The 24,054-nt window shown below is 38.6% G+C and overlaps 1 protein-coding gene and 1 pseudogene across 4 annotated transcripts; both read right to left on the reverse strand.

The window, feature by feature from the left end:
• Positions 1-2,345: 2,345 nt before the first annotated feature.
• On the reverse strand, positions 2,346-9,943 carry LOC118240066 (uncharacterized). 3 transcript variants are annotated; one of them, XM_035527246.2, is made up of 8 exons: positions 9,814-9,943; positions 9,561-9,607; positions 7,528-7,854; positions 6,900-6,931; positions 6,655-6,687; positions 5,764-5,824; positions 4,813-5,187; positions 2,346-4,435 (listed from the first exon to the last, which is right to left on the reverse strand). In XM_035527246.2, exons 2-8 carry the CDS (start codon positions 9,577-9,579, stop codon positions 3,114-3,116), a joined length of 2,169 nt encoding a protein of 722 aa, XP_035383139.1. In that variant the 5' UTR covers positions 9,580-9,607; positions 9,814-9,943; the 3' UTR covers positions 2,346-3,113. The 3 variants fall into 3 exon arrangements, with proteins under 3 accessions (XP_035383139.1, XP_035383140.1, XP_035383141.1); XM_035527247.2 differs by having other exon boundaries at positions 7,528-9,443; positions 9,814-9,852; XM_035527248.2 differs by lacking the exon at positions 9,814-9,943 and having other exon boundaries at positions 7,528-9,193; positions 9,561-9,594.
• Positions 9,944-12,626: 2,683 nt separating this feature from the next.
• On the reverse strand, positions 12,627-23,385 carry LOC113590598 (uncharacterized; annotated as a pseudogene). Its single transcript, XR_014124914.1, has 11 exons — positions 22,665-23,385; positions 22,338-22,409; positions 22,061-22,230; positions 20,964-21,033; positions 18,316-18,335; positions 17,819-18,136; positions 17,603-17,631; positions 17,035-17,095; positions 16,538-16,651; positions 14,591-14,668; positions 12,627-14,466 (listed from the first exon to the last, which is right to left on the reverse strand). The product of XR_014124914.1 is annotated as an uncharacterized LOC113590598 (transcript).
• Positions 23,386-24,054: the final 669 nt, after the last annotated feature.

The raw sequence follows: 24,054 nt of genomic DNA on the forward strand, positions 1-24,054 counted from the left end.
TACCAATGAACTAGAATACTGTAGAATACAGGGATGAATGCTGATACCTAGAAGTACAAAATACATAAGGCCTATCTTAATGTGAGGGAAAATGCTTAATGCTTGCTTAAAGGAGGACTAAGGAATATGTGACCTTTATGTGACCTTTGCCCTCATCTTGACCAGTCTGCAAGAAAGGCGAATAGAGAAGTGATGGAGTATGACAGTTATCGCTTAACTATTGCTGGGCAGGGGTGCAGCAGCAGGGAGTAACAACTTGTTTTTAGCAGGAAAGAATGTTCAAGCACAGTTGAGGACACGCAGAGTACGCCTCACATCAGCCGCAGTCAGGCACAGCACCTGGTCATTTTGCGGAGGGATGGACTTTTCCGCTACAACGTTGTTCTGCGCTTCAAACCGTGCATAGAAGTCATTCAGTGCATCTGGGAGGGTGGCATCACTGTCACAGGAAGGTGATGTTTCCCTGTAGTTAGTAATGGCCTGAATGCCCTCCCACATGCGCCGTGTGTCACCAGTGTCTTTGAAGTGTCCATGGATCCTCTGTGCGTGTGCACGCTTTGCTTCCCTGATCGCACGTGACAGTTTGGCTCTTGTTTTTCTGAGAGCCTCTCTGTCACCTGTTCTGAAGGCTGAGTCACGGGTCCTCAGTAGCATGCGCACGTCAGCAGTCATCCATGGCTTCTGGTTGGGGCATGAGGTGATGGTCTTGGAGACAGTAACATCAATGCACTTGCTGATGTAGCCAGTCACTGATGCTGTATACTCTTCCAGGTTAACAGTGCCACCGTTAGTAGCAGCCTCCTTGAACGTGATCCAAGTCGTCTGCTCAAAACAGTCCTGAAGAGCAGAGATGGCTCCTGCTGGCCAGGTTCTCACCTGCTTCAGAAGCGGTTTCGAGCGTCTGACGAATGGTCTATATGCAGGAATCAACATTACAGACATGTGATCAGAGTAGCCGGGATGGGGACGGGGCTCCACCCGGTACGCACCGGAGATGTTCGCTCCTCTCGTTGCAAAGTTCACATGTTGATGGAATTTAGGCAGTATTGACTTGAGATTTGCGTGGTTGAAGTCTCCGGTGACAATAAACAGTCTGTCTGGATTAACGTTCTGCAGTTCACTAAATGCTCCATACAGCTCCTGGAGAGCCTCTCGTGTGTGCGCGCTGGGTGGAATGTACAGCACGATTATAAACACGGAGGTGAATTCCCGGGGTAAATAAAAAGGTCTGCATCTGACAATAGCAAACTCCACCAGCGGTGAGCAGTACTTAACGACAAGCACAGAGTTTTTACACCAGGACTCATTGATATTAATGCATACTCCTCCGCTGCGTGTTTTGCCAGAGAGTGCATTGTCTCTATCGGCACGGATTGAGACTAATCCATCCAGATGAAGGGTATAATACTCGCTGAGCCACGTTTCAGTAAAGACTAAAACACAGCAGTCTCTCGCTGTGTAGTCTGCTGGAGTTTGATGCAGTCCAGTTTATTATCCAAGGAGCAGACATTTGAGAGGAATAGAGATGGTAGAGCTGGTCTGCTAGGATTAGCTTTTAGCCTAGCACGGACCCCAGCTCGCTTCCCCCGCTTCTGCTTCCTTGCACAACGCTTGAGGTGTCTCCCCCTTCGTCATTCGGACTCAGGCGACCCCGTGGTCTGCAAGCCTGGTACACATAGCAACCCAAGCTCACAGATCGTCTGAAGTACGCCGTCGTCCAGGTAGGTTTTTGCATTATGTCTTAAGTGTAGCAGGCTATGGCGGTGGTATACATGGAGGTTGGTTGTTTCCATGTATTTGTGGATTAAGTTGCCAGAAAAATGTAGTAGAGACGACAGATAGTAGCACAATAGTACCATTATCAGACCTGGAGTGGCCGCTGCGTTCTACCATGTTAAATATTCTGCTGGGTCTTAGATGGGTCTACAGTCTTCCTTATCCTGAGTGCTTTCCCAGTTATTGATTCCTGTCTGCTTTCTAGATCTCGACTCCTGCCTGACCCTTGGATACCTCCCAGATGCTACCCCGTGTTTAGACCCCAGACCGACCCGACCACGATTCCCTGTCTGATTCCACGAATTAGTTTGTTTGTTAAAATAAAACCTCTAGCAATTGTATCCTCTTCTGTGTGTGTGCAAACATTACACTAGCACATAGTTTCTATAGTTAGATGGCTAAAAAGCGGCCAGCTAAACAGTTAAACAATTCAGTGTTGTTAGGTCAGAGATAGTAGTAGTAGTAGTAGTAATAATAAGAATAAAAATAATAATTATAATTAAAAACTTTATTTGTATAACCTTCTTAAACTCAGTTTACAAAGTCCTTTACAGAAAATACAGACTATATAGAGGGAATTCAGGGTTTATTACATGTTGAGATCTATCATCAGAGTTTCAGATCAACATATTATTAATTAATCTATAACCTTAATGTGTAACTGATATGCTATAAAATGGATACATGTTATGTTTTAGTTACCGTATAGGAATAAATTGCTCTAAGCTTCTTTCCTGATTCAAGCACACACCCCCCCCCCCCATGTCTGTTACCAGACTGCAAATTTAACTTAACAGGCTTTTTTGGTGACACTACTTTGAAGTTAGTCACCATTTGAAAAAAAACATTTAAAAATTGAGGGGTAAAAATTTTAGGGGTAAGGCAGTATTTCAACACTCATGAAAAATTATTTTACAACTAATTAATGTTTTTTTTTCAAATTACTAATATAAGAAATTATACTGTTTATTAACTAATTAATATTTCTACATGAAAAACCTAACTACAGATGATGCACTGTGCAAATGTCATACCTTAACTGACATGAAATCATATCATAAATCTTTTTAAGATATACTTAGTTACATACAAAATTACTGTTGAATATTACAATTGAAACAGCTTTGCTTTTACTACCTAGAATAAAGAAGGATGAAGTTTTTTTAATCTTTGTCCAAAACATTTCTGTGAAGTTTATGATGTATCTATTCTTTATGTAATTCTCTGATCTTCTGTCCGTGTCTGTTCTCTATCTCAATCCTCTCCTACTGTATTTTTCTTTACACCATTTTCAACTTCATTATTTCGTGCTCTTATGCTTTGTCTCCATTTAGATCTCACTGCATTTTCTCTTCATTTTCTTCTACTGTCTTCTCAGTATTCATCAGGGACTCTGCTTGTGTTTGCTGTCCTGATTCTTTGTCTTTTGTCTCTGTCTGATCAGTGCTCATCTTAACCACCTGACAAACACCTGTTCTGAGTAAATGAGCTTCTTTGAGTTCTAAGAGTCTTTGTTTCATTATCTCTAACTCCCTCTCCTTCTCCTCCATCTGCCTACTGAACTCTTCCTGCATTTTTGACTTTGAGACCAATATGATCTGTTGGATTTCAGGTAGGATGGTCTTCATGAGGTCCCTCTCAATTTGCACCCTGGACTCTGCTTCATACATCTTGCAGATCTTCTCCATCTCTCGTCTGTGTCTTGCTTCCAGTTCACTTTTCTCCCACTCCATCTTTTCTTTCAGTATGTTAATCATACTCTCCAATTTAGTCCTCTTCTCCACTTCTCTTTGCAGATCACTTTCCATTCTTCCTTTTTTCTCTTTGTCCTGTTCTTCTTTAATGTTTTTTTCAAGTTCAGTTGTTCGATACTGAAGTTGTCTAATGTCGTTATCTTGCTCTTGGATCAGTCCTTCTATTTTCCTTAGAGAGATCTGGAGCTCATTATCTAGTTTCTCTTTCAGTTCTCTCTCTTCCCCTTCTCTTTTCTTTTCTTTTCGTCTATTGATTTTTGTTTTCAGTTCTCTTATCTGAAATTCTATCTCCAGGTAGATCTCACTGCTGTAGAATCTTTCTCTGTTTCCTTCCACCATCTTCTCTATCTTCACCAGCAACTCTGAGACTTGAGACCTATCCCCACTCTCCTTAATGTTGAAAGAATGAAACCTGTTCCCACATTTCTCCACAAGCCTCAGGACTTCTTGACTTTCTGACTGAATCAATTGTTCAGGACTTTTCTTTTCCTCAGTAACAGTAAAAAGGATCATGGTGTTTCTCCAACATCTCTCTCCAAAAATCTCCTCCAATTTCTCCAGCATCCCTCTCTCCTCTCCTGCAGGCTCCTTCACTGGTATGACTAGGAGGAAGGCGTGGGGTCCTGGGGCAGACAGACGGACACAGAGTCCCACGTCCTGTCTCACCTCCTCCAGAGAGATTTCAGGGCAGAACCAGTCAGGAGTGTCCACCACAGTCACCTTCCTCCCAGCCACCTCCCCCTGTCTGCTCTCACTCTGCTGGGTCACTGTAGATGGACCAGCCTGGCTCCTCTCCTCTCTGCCCAGGATGGTGTTTCCTGCTGCACTCTTCCCAGACCCAGTCCTCCCCAGCAGCACCAGCCTGAGTTCTTGTAGAGAAGAGTCTGGACTAGAATATTTTATACCTGCAGGTTTAAATAAGCCTGAGTTATTTATTTGCTTTTATGTTTGTTAAAGCAAAGGGAAGTTCCAAATTTCATAGGCGATTTAGATTAGATTAAATATTATATTTTGTCGTATTAGTTTTCTTAGTTTTTCTCCTGAGTTGAACTGGAGAAAAAACAGAAAATTTTTAGAAAAGGCAACATAATATAAAGCTGGGTATAAAAATGACCTTTAATATAATCAGCTTTGTTGGTCAGGGTCCATTTTCCAGTACTGTATTATTGTGTTATATTTTATTTAACAGTAATTGAATGGAATTAAATACTTCTACTTCCCTATCTCAATACCTCCAATCATAATAAGAAATATCGTACAAGGGAGCACAGCAGCTACTCACCAAGAAAAGGATCCAAATTCCTGCTGTGTCTTTTCCCAACTGGGACTGCTGAACCTGGATCTGTCTTCCCCTTGCTTCTCTCCTCTAGACATCTGTCTTCTTCTTGAACCTGGTGGCTTCTTTCTGTTAGCCGTGTGTCTCTCATCGTTAGACGCGTCTCTTTCTCTTCAGACTGGTCAGGGTGTTTTGCCAGCTCAGAATCCTGCTGCTCCAGCAGGAGAGTAATGTCCTGCAGTTGCCTTTTCTTGTCCCGCAGTTCCACCACTGCTTCCTCCAACTCCACTTTGGTGCTTTGTAGCTCTTCTTTGGTTTTCTCTAGTATGCTATGCTTCTTTGTAAGTTCTTTCATGAGGCTTTTTACATCCGTTTTATATTCTGCAATTATTACATTTAGTTAGTTTAGTTTATTTAATTTGTGTGTGTGTGTGTTTTTTTTTAAAGGAATCTGTATTGAGCCAGTACCGCACAGAATCTCTGTATCTCGGAATCATCTTAAATTTAAAATACACATCTGCTGCCTTCAAAAGGAGGACCTCTATTAAACGTTACTAATTCCACACATTGAAAAGTGTAAAATAAGATTGCTAACTTTTCAAATTAAGATGCTCATTGTACTTAATGATCTACAGCTCTCATCAAATAATTGCATTTGAGGAGTACTGTCAAAAGGCTGCAACTTCCCTACTCAAATGTATAAAACATCTGCCTCATGACTCTCTCTCTCTCTCATACAGAACATCTCTGGTAGAGCAAGTCGTAGAGAATAGTCATATTAACATTAATAACAGTGACAGTTCATTGATAAAAGCATATTAAGCAAATTACTAAAATAAGCTTTAAAGTATTTTAATTTTAATTAATTTTTTATGCATTAATAAAATGTTCTCAAATGAAAGTTGTGTGTATGACTATCATGAAACAATTAAATTATTTTTGCTGTTTTGAACTCACCAGTCAGGAGAGCTGATTCCCCCATTTTCAGTCTCTCCTCTACTGTCCATTTTCTTCCCCACTGTGGAAGTGAAAAAAAATATGAAAGTTGCATACATCATGTCCATACTGTTATGTATACTGCTTAGTGGTACACTGGGTCCCATGGCAGCCAAATTAACACACACACACACACACACACACACACACACACACACACGTACATACACACACACACACACACACACACACAGACAGACAGACACAGACTGAACAATTCAGGGTTATGACATGAAAGACTGACACTAAATTAGAATGATTTTTTTTCCAGGGTAGCCAATAATATTTCTGAATGAATAATATATTAATGGATATTATTAGATATGGATGTTATTAGGAAATATTATTCCCATGAGGGACTATACTGTCAAACCGCCTGTCGTGCTGGCTCCTTGAACTTCCCTCTCCAGCCACCAGGGGGAACCCTCACCAGAATATTAATCTACCTACGTTAATGTCTTTCACATACTTCTTCTTTTTGAACATGTATATTTACTTCATTGCACCCCATTTTGTTCTTTTGATGTCTTATCCATTTCCACAAGAAGCAGGTTTGAATGTTCTTTGTACTGTGCATTTGTTTTGGATGGTTTGCTGGAATAGTGACTTTTGCACTTACCCTTCAGACTACAACTCTGGATTTAGGTAAATTGTTTAGATTATCTAGTGTCTACCACTGAAGAGGGCCTAGCATCTCTAAGAGAGCCTAGAATTTCAATTTGACTGCAACATGTCTTAACTGTGTGTAAATGTGTTTGAATCATGCTGAAAGAGAGTTTGCAAGTCAACCCTTAAAGGTTCAAAAATCACCTGCTACACTTATTTGAAAGGATGATACAGAAATGTGCTCACCTGCTGGATGCTGACATAAGGAACAACTCCACACTGGAAAAGAGAATCTGATTAGGGGCAAAGTGTGATTTAGAACTTTTTCATTTTTGTTGAAAACCTAAACTCGGAAAATTACAACAAGGGACCAGGCCAGATAGCAACATTATAACCTATATAACTATACACAATATTAAGTTGTTAATGTACACAAAGGCAACTGATACCATTAGGCAGCACTATTATAGTGATAGTACTTATTATCTTACCACAACATCCCTGCTCAATCTTCTTAGAGGACCTGTGCGAGGTCATACGCAAAATGTCAAGAGTTAACATGTAACGTAATTTGTTTGTCAGTGTCAGTGCAGGGCACATACGTTTAACCAATGTGAAAAAGCCACAAATTGTTGCATGCTGAACCTGTTGCAACCAAGGGAAATGTAACAGGAAGTAAGATATAAACCCACAAATTTTCAGACTGCATCACTTTACCAGTGCAGCCATCAGTTAAGATAAATCTTAAGCATCTTTATGAGTGAACACTACTTTTGTTGATTATATTTAGAAAATTTACTTATATGTGCAGCCTTCTTGCATAATTGCTTTAGCTACTGGCCATGGTTGAGAGTTCAGACATAAGTGATTGCACTTTTTTTCCTGAGCATTTGTTTTACAGTATTAGCAATCCTTTAAGTGAGTAAAATCCTGAACACGTCAGCCTTACACAAAATCTTTCTCAAAATGTATAATCCCAAATCGCTGTTTTTTTTTTTTAAATAAATCTCTTTTCAAAGTCATAGAAATGGGTCCATTCCAGTTTCCTCTTTTTTCTTCCAATATGCTAACATTAATATTCATGTTGTGTTTATGCAGGATGCAGTTTGGAATACTTACGCCACCACACTCTTGCCGTAACTTCTTCTGCTTTGTCGCCACTGATCACCTGACACAAGTAATGTCCTATGTCGCACTCTCTACACTCTCTCAGCTGCAAAGACACATCACCCTTCTCCAGCTCCTGAGGGGATACACTAACTCTGCCCTCGTAGCCCCTCCCCTCTGTCACCTGTCTGTTCTTATATAGGCAAACACAGTCTGTCCCCTTAAACCACCTGATCTCCATGGCAACAGCACTCACTTCAGGAGACAGGTGACAGGAGAGAGTGGCAGGAGAGCCAAGTGCAGCCTGTTTATTTTTAGGTCCAATGAGCTTAAAATCATCTGTTTAGGAAACACAAACATACACGATTCACATGCATCATGTTATCTCTTTCGTCTCCTGATGAACCATTTCTATATTCCAAACACATAACATTTAATAGACTACTAAAATTGATCTTCACAGTGCCTTTTTAAATGTTTCATAGACTGTTTTAGCTGACATGTACAAACTGTGCCTGTAATGATCGATAAGCAGAGACAGGATGCAAGTAGAGTGAATTTTACTGAGGGCAAATTCAGTAACAGTCCACAGAACGGTCTGAGGTCGAAAAGTCATGGATATAAGTCAAGAACACACAAGAATACACGATTACAGAAAACAGAAGGTAAGCACAAAACAAGGAGAAGGTTAAGTAGAAAACGAGGCATACAAACACAGAATAACCAGGATATAGAAACCATAACATCAAACACAGAGATGTAGAACATAATACACAGTACAATGACCAATAATGAAAAAAAAAACAAAAAAAAAACGAAACGAGGCTAAACCAGGAACAGAACCAAAACAAAGGAATACAGCTAAAGGAACCACAACACCAGAGAAGGGGAATCATGACACAAATACTACACATCTGCTTAACACAGGACAGACATCAATGCCCCTGGTGTGTTCAGTGTAAGCTAGATGTAAGATACAATCAAATTTCCTAATTAAGATCATTGATACATATTTGCTTATTCACTTTCTCAAATGCACTCACCAGACATTTGCTAATTAAGGTAATTGATACATATTTTCATATTCACTCTCTCAAATGCACTCACCAGACATTTTCTAATTAAGGTAATTGATACAAATTTACATATTCACTCTCTCATATGCACTCACCAGACATTTGCAGAATGGCAGAAATACAGTCTAATTAGAACCTTGTTTCAGGTGTAAATACTATTGCTCATCTGATGCCAAACATTCCAAATGTTCATTCCAAAGATGAAGGTGGGCACGTGGCCACATGACCACAACAGAATTTGTAACTGCACACCAATAAACCTATAAAATGTATATAAATACTGGTGTACTTAAAAGTGCCGACACTCTAAGTTCACCCACAAGAATGATTGCAGGTTTATTACAGGTGTTTCTGGTAAAGAGCCTATGACAATCATAGTGTAAATGTAGTATTTTTTTGTTACATTTATATAGCACCTTTCTCATACTTAAGGATACTTTACAATCAACACTCTACACAATGCTATTGCATCCAGTCAACACACACCAGTGAGAAGTGGCAGCCAGTCATACATAGCATACCCTCAACCAGAAATGAGATCACTGGGTATCAGGGGCAGGGGAAAGGAGGAAGGAGAACACCCGGAACATCCATCATTAGGCCTGCAGGCACAAATGACTGTAACCAATTCACCAAACCTCCATTTTCCTCTGGGAGGAAACCAGAGACCCCCAGAGGAAACACATGCAGACACAGTGAGAACATGGAAACTCTACCCAGGTGGAGAAATGAACCCAATGTCTTAGCACTGAGCAGCAAACATGTTAACCGCCAAGCCACCATACTGCCCACAGAACTTTTGTTCTTATGTTTTATTTTTGAGCTTTTCATTGAACTCCATCATGTAGCTCACTAGATAAACAGGAAACGGGTTATGAGGTGAATGTTTAAAAAGGCAATATGTCAGACAGTGCATAAAAAATTAGTATCCTAGGTTAACCTACTGATCAGACTAAAAGGTTTACTTACTGTTAATTGCATCTGACATATTTTCAGTTTGTCGAAGTTTATAAGATCTTTCACAGAGAGAGAGAGCGAGAGAGAGACAGAGAGACAGAGACAGAGAGACAAAGAGTCAGAGAGAGAGAACAGTTTCACAAAAAGAAAAAAAGTTCACATTATACAAATTTGTAAAGCACAACTTTGCAGTGTTTAATAATTACACAACAACAATGGCATCATATTAACACATTTGCGACAAAACATGAAGGCTGTGGCTCACCTTTACTCTTCCTTGCTTGCACAGTGATAGCTTTGGGTAAAGTGTTTCTGCATGTCATCTCGCAAATTACTGCAGTGGACTGACAGGAAGTTTAAAAAGCTTTCACTTTCATACTGATTTAAATTGTTGAGTTTGAGCATCATTGTACAAATTTCGTGACCTTTGATCAGTGCAGTCATAGTCTACTTTTAACAGCTATCTCCTTCAGCCCCATATTTTAAAGTCTCAAGCACTGAACAGTAAGAAAATATGGTGTCATGATGGTATTAATAATGCCTGCCATTAAAAATTTATAACAGGTGGTGTTGAGCTGAGAAGTGTGAAATGATGTGTAGATTCCTTTCTAAATGCAGAACCGACCTCCTATTGCATCGTGTCGTATGTGATCTCTATATTTGTATAACATTTATAGTTTTATATTATTTGCACTTATGTAATTTTATATATTTGCTTATTTGCACATTATATGTTCTCATGTTCATCTGTAAAATGCCTGTGTAGATTTGGTGAATAAATTAATTCTGATTCAGGGGTTGAAATGATAACTCCTCAAATACTGTAACAAAGAATATTTGTGACATTATTTTATTGAGTTACCACTGTCTGCCCCTAAGAAAGAGTGTTATTCCAGTTCAGTTTTTGTAAACCTACTCTAATCACACACACAGCAAAAACACATAATGATACACATACATGCAGTACAAGGCCATGAAGAGGCAGTGTTTCCCATGAAAACTCCACAAGAGGGATTAGAAAAGTCAAGAGTGGGAGCACTTTTAGTTATGCATTTAATTGAGATGTTGAATCAACTACTGATGGATTACTATTGTTGACATTTCAAATGGATCATTTAGACAGTGTAATATTATAAAGCCAAGAAATAGCCACATACATAGTAAGCACTAATATGGCATCAGTGTGTACTATGTATACTGCTATTCTTGGCTTTGTGTCCTTACACAGCATTTACATTTACATTTATGGCATTTAGCTGACGCTTTTATCCAAAGCGACTTACAATTATGACTGAGTACAATCGCATGTGTTGGTTGTGTGTGTGTGTGTGTGTGTGTGTGTGTGTGTGTGTGTGTGTGTGTGTGTGTGTGTGTGTGTGTGTGTGTGTGAGGGGCCCTCCAACAAAGTTTGTACGTAGGGACCTCAAAGGACCATGATCTCTGAGAGTTATATCTCCACTAGAGGGAGACAGTGAGCTGCCACACTGTAATTACCAGCAGCCAGCATCACTCGTTTTATTTAACGCTTATGAGTTACTTATTCACTCTGCCATGTGCTTGTATACTAAAGCTCAGCTAGTTTGCCCTGGTCTGCCACACTCAGAGACCTGGGGTTATTAAATAAATAAGAGTATTTTACTACCTATATATGTACATTTATTTGGCTTTAGTGACGATAAACATTTTATATGAAATTTATATTAAATAAATAAATTCATTTTTTGTTTGACTGTACAAACTACTGATGGACTATACTCAATCATCAGTAGCCTCAGACATCACCCAAACAATAGCATGCAACGAAGCTCAAAGGAAAAATATTTGAATGTGGATCAGATGCTGATTGCAGTTCCTTTTTGTTGTCTTCCTTTGTGTTCACTCTTTTTCCTCTCTTTGCAGCCTACTAATGTGCCCTTCTACTTCTCCCAAACAATTGAGAGTATAATTTTGTGATCGCTGATGGACTTTATTTGAATATTTCTCCATCTGCTTGCTCAACGTTTGTTAGTTAAATAGCATTTCGAAATTTTCTGCCATCTTTGTGGTGCGTATGGTCTTTTGCTTACCTTCCCCTAGTTCCCCCTTTGAGTTTAGTTGCCTTTTCAACTAATTTGCTATGTCTGTTATTCTTGCCCTCTGACGGATGAGTCTAGCCAGCCAAAAGTGAGGTGGCTTGTTAAGAAAGATGGCGAGGAAATCAAGGAGTGCAGTAGCAGAGCCTGGCCGATGCCCAGTGAGAGAGACATCATGTATCTGTCTTCCCGCTAAGACAGTGCCTGGGAATCACACTCCACACATTTGCCACCTGCCTCTGCATGGCTGTATCTGGTGAGGAAAAGCTCTACAGGTGCATGTGGATCTGCTGCATAACAACAAGAAAACTGGACCTGGAAGTCCTCATGCTGACCAGAACTGTGATTGATCTCAAGAAAGAGATGCTGCACTTAGAGAGGAGGCAAATGAAGTTGTCTGCAGCAGCTGAAGGTGGGGAGGTGGTGCTTTCTGGCAGAATGGCCTTCGTGTCCTATAAGGGAAACCGCTGGTGGGGTGCTGAACTCACAGCAACAGGGATGGACAGTGGAACTCCATGGACAGGCAACACTGTATTGTTCAGCCTCCATGGACAGGCTGAATGCAGTGCCACTGCTGGCTGGTGGATCTCTATTGGCCACAGGTGCTTTTCACGTGTGAAGCTGCCAGTGCTGAAGGAGCTGAACACAGCAGCAGCACTAGAAGAGCCAAATGCAGCGTCATTGCTGGCTGGTGGATCACTGATGGCCATGGGCATGCCATCAGCACCTTCTTTAGCATCAATGATGGAGAAAGAGGGAAGCAATGAGGGCAGTGAATAGGGGAATGGTACTTATTAAAAAAGCAGGCATGAACTGGGATTTTTTATGGAAATGGAACTGTCTGTGTCCAGGGCAAACTTCCATATGGAACACTAAAATAAATCTAATCTAATGTTCTCTGTTGAAAAAGGCTTCAGATAATTAAACACTACCAGACAGGGTCCTCTCTAAAATTAAGTTAATGTCAGAATTAAAAATGAAGTAAAAAAAAATGCAAATCATACAATACTTGTGCAGGATGATGTATTTAAAAAATAATCAAACAGTACAAAGAAAAAAGTGAACAGGTTTCTAGAGACAATGCAAAGTTGGAGTACAGGAATGTAGATAGGGAAGATTATAGGCAAATAATGATGTCAAACTAAATGCAGAAAAGCAGGAAGAGAACATAAAATAATTGACTAGTTGCATACTAGAAACCTCTAAACAAACCTCATCTTCTCTTGACAAAACTTGTTCAAATACATTAAAACCAATGGGGGGATTCAACTGTGAATGGCTGCCAAAAATAATTAATATAAATAAATAAATAAATTGATTAATTAATTAATTAATTTTTAAAATTTATAATAAAAAGTAAAGAAATCACTAAATCAATCCTCAGTTAACTTGGGTGGGCACAACACAAACATATCAAACATGTCTGATAAAGCTTGAAAACTACAATAATAAAGTTGAAATGCAAATAGAGGTACAATGGGGTTCCCATCCAAAACAAAATTGAATGGAAAGCCAGGAGTGTCTGATTAAGTGGAGGTGAGGTGAGGTGAGGAGGCTGGCAATGATACAACCAGGTGCAGAGCTAAGGGTGTGATGGAACCAATGTCCACTTTAGAACTGAATAAGCGTACTTGGCTATTCCAATGGAAACAAACACAGTAAAGCACAGTTCACTGAAAGAGTTTTGAAAGTGGAATTATTACAACAGTATTATTGTATAAAAAAGAATAAAATCTCTGTCTTTTATAATCAAACTAATTCCAAGCCTCAGCATCATTTCTTTTCCATGTGGGCCCAAACACTCTGCTGGAGTTCAGGTAGGATGATCTTCAGGAGGCTTCTCTCTGCCTCCATCATGGCCTCTCCTTCATACAGCTCCCTAAGCTTTTCCATTTCCAGGTTGAACTTTTCTTCAGTCTCTCTCCTGTGTTTTGCGCACTCCTCTTTCAGCCTCTCTAGCTCCAAGTGAACTTCCTTCTTCTGCTGAATTTCCTTCTCCAGCTCTCTGTCTAGTGTTAGCTTTCTTTTCTCATCTTGTTCCTCTGTTATCATTCCCTCAAGTTTACTTATTTCATCTTCATGTTGATTTATTTGTGCATGGCATTTATCAGCTGATTCTGTAAACCTGCTCAAGCTCTCCTGTAAACCTCTCTCCAGTTTCTCTTTAGCTTTTCTTTCCTCTCTCCTTTTTGTTTGCCCTCTCCGTTCTGCACATTTTTTCTCCAGCTCCCTAACCCGACACATTGTTTGGAGGTAGACTTCATTGCTGTAAAATCGATTATTGTTCGCTATCAACATCTCATCTATTTTCTCCAGCAACCGGAGGACCCGAACTTTATTCCCATTTTCCATAATGTTTAGCATGTGAAACCTGTTTCCAGATTTCTCTACTAGTCCCATTACCTCTGGGCTTCCTGCAAAAAGCTCTTCTAAGATGTCATCTTGTAGCTCACCAAAAACAGTAAAAAGAACCATGGTAAACCACCAACACCTCTCTCCAAAAATCTCCTCCATTTTTTCCAGAATGTATCTAATTTCTCCTGCCGACTGTTTCGCTGGTATGACTAGGAGGAAGGCGTGGGGTCCTGGGGCAGACAGACGGACACAGCGTTCCACATCTTGTCTCACCTCCTCCAGAGAGAGTTCAGGGCAGAACCAGTCAGGAGTGTCCACCACAGTCACCTTCCTCTCATTCACCCTCCTCTGTCTGCTCTCACTCTGCTGGGTCACTGCAGATGTACCAGCCTGGTTCCTCTCCTCTCTGTCAAGGATGATGTTTCCTGCTTCACTTTTCCCAGACCCAGTCCTCCCCAGCAGCACCAGCCTGAGATCAGGCAGTGGAGAATCTGAAATAAATTATACTTCACTTTTTCACTTGCAGTAAATGAGGGGGGGGAAATGAGGCACTAAACTCAAAACAACTTAATGGGAGACTTTTAAAAGTTTATAGAACGGATACAAATATCTTACTCTTTAGAGGGTGTTCCACACTGATACTTGTGTTCCTCCTTTTGGTTCTTGTACTGATTGACAAACTCTCTTTACATGCTGTAAAACCAGAATCAGAATGGTAATTATATTTCTTCAGAAGACTTCAGAAGACACCTTCATGGTTTACAAATAAGAAGAAAATAAATAAAACAAATTTCAAATGTTTAACGTAGTTTTTCACTGCTTTTGTGCAAGCAATAAAAATCAGCAAGCATATGTTTTTCTCAATTAGTTGGACACCCAAGACATGAGTGTAGCCAATTTGTTCTCCAGGAATTTACAGACCTTCTCACCATTATCACCATTAAACTATTCACCATTAAACTGCAAGACATTTTGCACTTTAATAACAAAGTTAAACTGTTACTATGTTGCACTACTTAACGTGAGCATGACCTGTGATACTGTGGCCTAATAGATTCTTTTAGAGAGATTAAGTGATCATCTTTACTTGCCTGGATCTGTTTTTAACTGGTTTACCTCATATATTCATGGAAGAAATTATTTTAAGTATCTATAGATATACAACTGCACCAACCACTGAGGTTACCATTAGGGCACCACAAGGTCAGGATCAATATTAGGATCATTACTTTTCAGGATGTACCTGCTACCCCTGGACAGTGTGACCAGGTATAGCATCTCTTTACACAGCTATGCTGATGACACTATGTGGCTGTGTCTCGTAATGACAGCATGCTGATTGAAGCACTTATTAACTGTATGTTAGACATAAAGGTCTGGATGTCACAGAAATGTTTAAGGCTCAAACAGGATAAAACAGAAGTACTGATCATTGGCTCAGAGGCTCACAAAGAAACTGACCAACAAACTATACACACTAGAATTTAACCCAAGTCAATAAATAAACAAAATGAGCAATTTTTGACTCTGAGGTTAATTTCAAGGTTTACAAAATCAGTCAGTCCATTTCTCTCTCTGGGAAATACAGAGAGATATCTGATGCATTCTTTTTTTAACTAGCATGCTAGACTATTGTAACACCCTCCTTTCTGGCCTACAATTAATTAAATGCAGTTAATTAATCAATTAATTGAACATTCTGGTGTACTTCCTGAGGCCAAAATTATACCTATTCTAAAGTATTTACACTGGTTACATGTAAGTTTACATATTGATTTTAAAATTATTTTATTAGTTTACAATGCAATACATTGTCTTGCACCAGACCACCTCTCAGACATGCTTCTGTATTATGAACTAGGAAGGCCTCTCGGGTGCTTTGGTGCACAAAGCAGAACAAAAGCATTTGGTGATTCTGCTTTCAGATTCTGCTTTCATGCTGCAAGCCCCTGGAACAGCCTGCTAGTGGAGGTGAGAGGAACAGAAAAATAGTGATATTTCTATCTAAAAACTTAAAACACATGTGTTTATTCTGGCTTTTATGTAGTCTTATAATTTAGCATCTTAGTAGTTATACCCATTTGATTTATTATCATTGTTAATGTTTATTCTACTCTAGTTTTCTTTTTAACATTTTACTCAATTTATTCTTATGAAATATTTCTTAATATTTTATATACATTCTATTACTTGTATTACTTTTTTTTTATATTAACTACCATTATCATTATTTATTCAGTTATATTTGTATTAGTCTCTAAATCCATTTGAACAGTCACACTTTGAATTACAATTAGATTTTTGGAAAGGTGTTTAAATAAGTAGATAATGTTAAAATAGTGAAAACTGGGTACTTCAGATTCTGATCTGTGAAAGCTTGCTACTGAAAAGTGAATACTGTTTAGATCAGATTTCTGTAATCGAAAAGTATGAAAAATATTAAAAAGGATAATCAGTAAAGTTCTGAAGAACTGCTATAAATAATCAGTAAAGTTCTCAAGCACTGCTATAAATAATCAATAAAGTTCTCAAGCACTGCTATGGTTTAATATGAAAACTCACCAGTATTTGAATGCTCCTCCTTTTTTTCTTCTTTATCATTTAATTCCAAGTTCTTCACCTGAAGGGCTTCCTCAAGTTTTTCTTCTTGGTATCTTATTTCTGCTATCCAAATTTCTTTATTTTTAAATAAATAAAACAATATTTTCTTTTATAACAATACATTCAATTAAAAATGTTTAAACTTGGGATGATTCCAGTAAATGTTTTATATTGTTTCTCCATGCCCAGCTGTGCAACACTAAGTGTGGCTAACTGAGCCCAAACACAGCAAAAGATTTGAAACAAATAAGGAATTATATATTTGCCTCTTCCCAAACCTCTGAACAGGACACTATCTGACATGATGTTTTAGTACTTGGTTTGTCTAAGATGGACAAGTTTCATAAATGAACACTGTTACTGAAAATAATAGGAACCCAGTGGGTTGCAAAATAACCAGCCATAGTATAAAACATATTACTGACCAGTAATTCAATTGGATTAAGTATTGATCTCACCTGTCTTCAGAACAGACATGTCCATTTGCCTTCTCTCTTCTTCTGTCCATTTCATGTTCCACTATGAAAAACAGTTTTATTAACATCATCTAATACATGCCATTACAGTCATTTCTTAGTGTGTTAGTGTGAAACAATGACAGTTGCTATTAATGACTGTGGCTGATTTAAAATATTTTAATAGTTTAGTACCATAATGGCCATCTCAGTAGGTTGAAAAGCATTACAAAAGACGTGGAACTGAATTAAAGATTAACTTTCCTCAGAGTCCAGTTAAATAATTTGAATAATTTGAATAATGAAACTATTAACATCTAATGAAAATACTAATTTCAGGACATTTAAAAGCATGCCAAACCAGTTTTTTTCTAGTTTGCTTTAACAGCAGTGAAGAGGTTAATAAGAAATGTGAATACAAGTGATCACTGCAGATGCATTTGTTACTAGAAAATGGTAAGTGTTAATAGTGGTCCCTCTCGACTGTCCAGTTGTGATCGAATCACTTGTGAATAATTTAATACCAGGTAAAAACATGTTCATAAAAAAGATAAATAGATTATTTTCTCACCTGGCGTATAATGGCTTGAAGTTTATGATCTGATTATTGACAAAGAAAGAATTTTTGGTTTTAATATTTCTAGTGCTCCAAAGTATTTAAGAGTTAAATGATTTCACGGTCTGCATTTCCTACAGATAGAAAATGAGATGTTCTACTGTACAAATGTTTCTTCTCTTTAATTTTTAAGATACCAATGAGTGTACATATGAATTCTGGAAAACTTACTCCAGCATAATCTTAGTGTAATCTCTGCCCTGTGATCCTTGGTGACCTGACACAGGTAAATGCCTGCATCTGAACTTCTGCTTTGCTTCAGCTTTAAGGACACAATTCCTCTCTCCAGCTCCCAGGTGAACAGACTCACTCTGTCCTTGTAGCCACTCCCCTCTGTCACCTGTCCATGCTTATACAGGCAAATACATTCTGTCCCCTTAAACCATCTGATCTCCATGGCAACAGCACTGGTTTCAGGACACAAGTGACAGGAGAGAATAAGAGCCGAGCCACGTTGAGGTGCTTCAGCGCTGAGTTTGAGTTTAAACACTGTATGGGCACATAGACACACAAATACATGTAATGTTCTCACCTTATGATAAAATGTAACTGTAATGAATTATTATCCAATGTGTACAGTAAACTCTTAATAAGTAATCTATATACATAGTACTGGTAGGCCAAGAAAATAAAAATAGCTACTGATGAACAATGGTAGTTTGACTTACATGTCTTTGCCTTTGCCATGCTTTATTTTACACAGGTTAAAGAGAAAGAGAGATGGGGGGGCAGAACGTGATTATTCAGTACTGTACACCAACACTGTTGTTGATGTTGCTGACATCCCACACTTGTAATGTGCTCTTGTTGTTGTTAATATCACAGTCCAAAAGCCCACTCTTGCACTTCAAGATTCTCCTATGGTCAGAACACATGTTTGTGACTTGGAAGAGGCAGGTTCAAAGCTGAGAGTGGTAACTGCCCTCTGCCTTTACTACACACCTCGATAGCATCATTTACTGTTCTAAAACTCTTCATTTTCCCACTAAATATAAACATGTTTTTGTATTCTCAGTTATTATTCTACCAGTTTTTAATCAGTGACTTTGGCTAAATGTGTCAACAATAAATAGTGAAGAGATCAATACTTGACAATTGTCATAATGTTGTCCAGAAATTAAACCTAAGTACTTTTTTGTATGTCACCTGGGGAATTTGTTGGGCATCTAAAGAGTCATTGCTCAGCCAAGTATATTGTTTTGGGGTATCTTGCTCCAAATATATGTGCTTTTTATTGCTATTTTTAAATTAATCTGTTAAATGTACAATTTCTACTTTTTATTTAATATAAGAATCTACACAACAAAGCATACAGGAATTCAGTATTATTAATTGGCATGTCTTGTAAACCATTTTTTAAAAGATCAGAAAAAAAGAGAAAACCTGTTACAAAAAAACAAACAAACAAACAAAAAAACCGTAAAAACTAAAACATGTAAAGCGCGGTAAACTATCTACGCTTCAAATATAAATACGCACATACACCCGATATTACGGTTGCTCATACCGCAGCGTAAACGAGTGGCCCGAAGTTGAGGCAGATGTTCATGTTTTTTAAGAGCTTCATGTAGTCATGGCCTTTTGCTTAAACTGACTAGATACAAAATAATGAATACATAAATAATGAATAAGGCATTTGGCATTTCAATTCCAAATCTCACTAAAACACTAAACACTATACACAATAACACTAAAATAAAACAAATAACTAAATGTCTATATAATGTACGACGGTGTGTAGCCACACGTAAGAATACGTTGTTGTACGTGTACTTTGAATGGATATTTTATTATATCGTTACGGCAGTATTTGGACGAGATCTGTTCTACTGTTATTTTTTATTACTTATTATTATCATATTACTTATATTATCATAAGGCGGTAAAATAACTTCATGCAAGAAGCGACAGAGTAGTGGAGCTGATGTAAAACGTGAGATATTATGATATAATAAAGTTCGTTTGTATACAGTTTACAGTTATAACATTCATTTATCAGTATATTACAATTCATACCAAATACGAGACATTTGAAGGTTCATACTCTAACTATCCCACAGAGAAGGGGAAAAAATATAATGTAAAAATTTGTAAACAATATTCAACTATTCACTATTACATCGATTAAATATCCAAGTCCAAGACTATAAGAGAAGACTACTTTATCAAACATGTTCTTCTTATTCAAAACATTTATTATAGTAGAATTTAGTACTTTACTCATTAGGCTCAGCTAAAGAACATTAGAAACAATTTATCTATATTTGTATCACGTTTTGCGTTACATGACTTACCTCGCCCATAGAATCCTTAGAGGGGATTACTTTCATATTACAAGTTCTCTGAAGTGACGCCACAGGATACCACAGTACACTACAGGACGTTTCAGCATATTTATATCCTGTCATGTTTAGGCAAGACATCGGAGCCGATGAAGAAAATGCGATGTTGTTCTTTATTCGTACCTCTAAATCAATGCAACGATATTTCATGGACATGCGTCATATTTAAACTACTATCTACTAATAACTATATGTCGTCCTACGTATCTAACTTCTTAATAGAATAAAGTAGTACAGGGAGAAACGCAACACATTTGTCTCATTTTATCATTTCAACAGAGGTTTAAAGCGCTGGACCCCGTTTCCCAAATGATTTTAAATGAGAAAGCGAATGTTCATACTCGCTCTACCATTTAGCAATGGTCTTCGTGTTACGATCCTTATGTGAAACCCAGCCCAAGACGTGAAGATCATTGTCAAAGATACTTATGGAATGCAACTGCCTAAAACACATACGCGAAGGAAATAATGCAAATAAAAATGCTTTCATTTTGCATTTCATTTTGAATCTCAATAGCATTTGAAAAGCATTACATGCGACTTTAAATTCATCTGTGAATAACACCGCTAGGTTGAAGTAATGACAAAATCATTGGATTTTAAATCTAACACAGTTCTTGCTTTATTTTTTCCCTCTCTCTCTCTCCCTCATTGGAATTCCTATAGTGATTAAATCATATTACAAAATTATGCCAAATAGCATGTGTTACACTGCAGTGAGTGTGGTCAATAGGCCAGTAGGTCCAGTAGTGTGTCACACTGCAGTGAATATGGCCAATAGCGTGTGTCATAGTGCAGTGAGTAGGGACAGTAGTGTGTCACTCTGCAGTGAATAGGGTCAATAGTGTGTATCACACTGCAGTGAGCATGGTCAGTAGTATGCGTGGTCAGTAGTATACATTCAGAAGGGCCAACAGATACCTGCCTGGATACCATTCACTTTTATACAGTTTGGTCTATATATTTATATATACCTCTCCAATTGCTTCTCATCAGGGGTTCAGGGGTCATGGTGAAAAGGTCACACTCATGGTCATCTGCATCCTGAAGAACAGTGTGGTCACACTGAATAAGATTGATGTGGAGTAATATAGGCTCAGTACAATTTTCCATTCACTTGACTCTAGAGATGTTGCATTATAAAGGGGAATTACATATATTGCACTGTTTGTTCCTATTATTCTATCATTTATGTACAGTTACTAAATATATAATTAAAACCTGTTCTAATGTTTATGAGAAGCTATGTTTACAATTTATGGTGCTGGATACACAATGCAGTATTTACCCAATTAAGAATTTCTTGAAGTTCCATAACACATAACTGTACTAGAAAACACCAAAACTAGACTTTGTTCCAATAGTGCTATTAGGTTAGACTGAAATCTAACATTCACTTATGGTACTATGCTGAGATGGTTGTTCCACTTAAAGTCTAACTTCCATAATTTTTGAGGTCTAGCAAAATTTGCATGCCCCTACAGGGGCAGTTAGCAAATGCAGAGTGAGTGAGTTGGTTTTAAAAGAGGAATTTAGGGGTTATTCTTAAATTTATTAAGACAAAAATAGTGACTTTGATGCATATATACAAGGAACAATTGTGTGTGTGTAAGGAAAACGGGAAGTGGTATAGGGAAGTATACAAATACAAGTGGATCATTGTGGCATATAAAAGAACAAAGTTGTGAAATAAAATGTGGTAGTCAAACAGATTAACACACATCATGTCAGGCAAGGAAATGAAGCAGGGAGCAGGTCCCCCCAAGGACAGCAAGTATATAGTGCTTCATATTCGATATAACTGAAAAATATTTAGTCTAGGAGAGTCTAGAAGATTGTTGTACTCCTATATATAATCCTAAAAATGCTTTACAACCAGACAGGTTTTACATCCAGCCAACACACTGGTAAGATGTGGCAGCCAACTGCACACAGCATGCTTTCAACCTGAAACCGCAGCCCCTTGGGGGACTGCATAGAGCACAGGAAGGGGACTGAATATAACACCCTGGACATGTAGACAAACAGACATTCACACACACTCACCAGGACAATGTTTAGCTAACCTAACCTCAATGTTAATGTCTGTGGAAGGTACTATTGCCTGGCTCCCCTCCTCTCTGCCCAGTATGGTGTTTCCTGCTGCACTCTTCCCAGACCCAGTCCTCCCCAGTAGCACCAGCCTGAGTTCTGCTACAGGAACCAGCACTGGAGAGTCTTGACTGGAGGATTCTCCACCCACTCAGAATAAACAAGAATAAATAATTTAATATGGAATATTTTACTGCAACCTGGTGAATGAGCTGTTAATAAAATACTAAAGGCACTAGATGAAACATTAATCTTACTCTTTGGAGGAAGTCCCTTCATACTGTTTCTCCTCCTGAGTGGTGCTGCTGAGTCTGGATTCTCCCCACTCACTATAATACAGCAGAACCAGTTAGAATGGGGAACACATTCTTCAGAAGGCAGAGATCACATACAGCCAAAATGATTAAAGTAATCCATGATGGACCATTATTAACTAGTTTCAAAGGATAAATTGCATTTTGGCCTAAATATCCATTAGCTTATTAAGTTCTACAATACAGTAGCTGTGTTGCTTATGTGTGACTGTGTAACTACTGTCATTTTAAACATTTTAGGCTTCTTTTTAAAATAAAAAAATTACTCACTGTTTGGAGGGTCCAACTCCTTGCTGTGTGTTGTCCTGACTGGGACTGATGAGCCTGGGTCTGTCCTCTCCTGCGGCTGCTTGTTTCTTTCCTGTAGAAGTCTGTCCTTCTCCTCAAACCTGCTGGTCTTTCATCATCTCCTTTAGTTGCCTGCCTTTATCCTACAGTTCTTTCCCAGTGTCTCCAGTTGCTTTTTACTGGATTCAACCTCTTTCCTTTTTTTTTGTTTCTGTATCATGGGAGCTTGCATACGGTGCTGGAACCCAGTTGGGATTGTCTTTTGGAGGTGCACAGCCCAGAGGAGGGAAGCTCGGTGCCCACTTCACAGATCCTGGACCCAAACCTTGTCGTCATCTTCCATCAGGTACACCTGTCTAAGCCAGCTCCCCATCACCCAGGCAGGCGCCATTCTCAGAGGTTGACAGGCCCTTGGGGGCTGTCACAGCACACCAGGCACCAAGCCTGTGGGATACACCCACTGCCCCCTCCCACACACACCTCGCACCTTCCCTGCTCCCAATCCCCTAATTACTGATTACCTGCACCTGTCCCTTGTTTGCTTTTCTTTGTTTCTCCCCTCTATTTTAATCCCACAGGAATGCTCATCCAGTGCTGTGTATTAATCCTTGCTGCTGCATTCCACATGCACAGAGTCTGCTTCCTGCTATCCTTACAGGCTATTGCTGTGTTGAATTGAAATGCTTCAAGTTATTTTGCCAGCACTGTTTTGTTTTGGGCTGTTTCTGCTTTTGCCAGCTTGTCACTGGTCCAAACAAACACTTGCATTTCACTTCCTCCTGCCTCCATTACAGTCCCAAAATGAACAAACACACTTCTGTTTATTTGAGACTACTACTCTGATAATGTGATTAGCGATATCTGCTCAGATTTGTAATTATTAATGAATATTTATATAGAAATATCAATGTCAGTGTTTTTATTTGTTTGTTTGTTTTCATGTCATATTCTGAGATGAGACACGGATGCTGAACTTATGTAGAGCCCTGTAATACTTACCCCAATATATTCATAATGTAATCTCTGATGTGTGATGTGTCACTGATGAACTAACAAAGAAAAACTCCTGCATCGAGTCAACTGAAAGGAGACATTTCCTTCATGTAGCTTCTCAATGAGGAGATTCACTCAGTCCTTGTAGCCCCTCCCCTTTGTCACCTGTCTGTTCTTATAGGGGCAAATACAGTATGTCCCCTTAAACCATCTGATCTCCATGGCAACAGCACTGATTTTAGGAGACAGCTGAACGATGTTGAACCTGGATGAGAGTGACAGCTGGACAATGTTGAGTGCAGAGTTTCAGTTTAAACACTATAGAGATAGGTATGTAAACAAATTGAATTTAATTGCCTTTTTATATAACAAAAACAAA

The sequence above is a fragment of the Electrophorus electricus genome, chromosome 8 (genome assembly GCF_041902795.1).
Source record: "Electrophorus electricus isolate QZ-2024a chromosome 8, ASM4190279v1, whole genome shotgun sequence".
NCBI classification, from domain to species: domain Eukaryota; kingdom Metazoa; phylum Chordata; class Actinopteri; order Gymnotiformes; family Gymnotidae; genus Electrophorus; species Electrophorus electricus.

Excerpts from the sequence above, each read along its gene's own strand:
- LOC118240066 (XM_035527246.2), bottom strand. Across the intron at positions 6,932-7,527 it reads TACGGCAAGAGTGTGGTGGC|GTCCTCTAAGAAGATTGAGC; the intron begins GTAAGTATTCCA and ends GACCTCGCACAG. Across the intron at positions 4,436-4,812 it reads GAATTTGGATCCTTTTCTTG|GTATAAAATATTCTAGTCCA; the intron begins GTGAGTAGCTGC and ends TTAAACCTGCAG.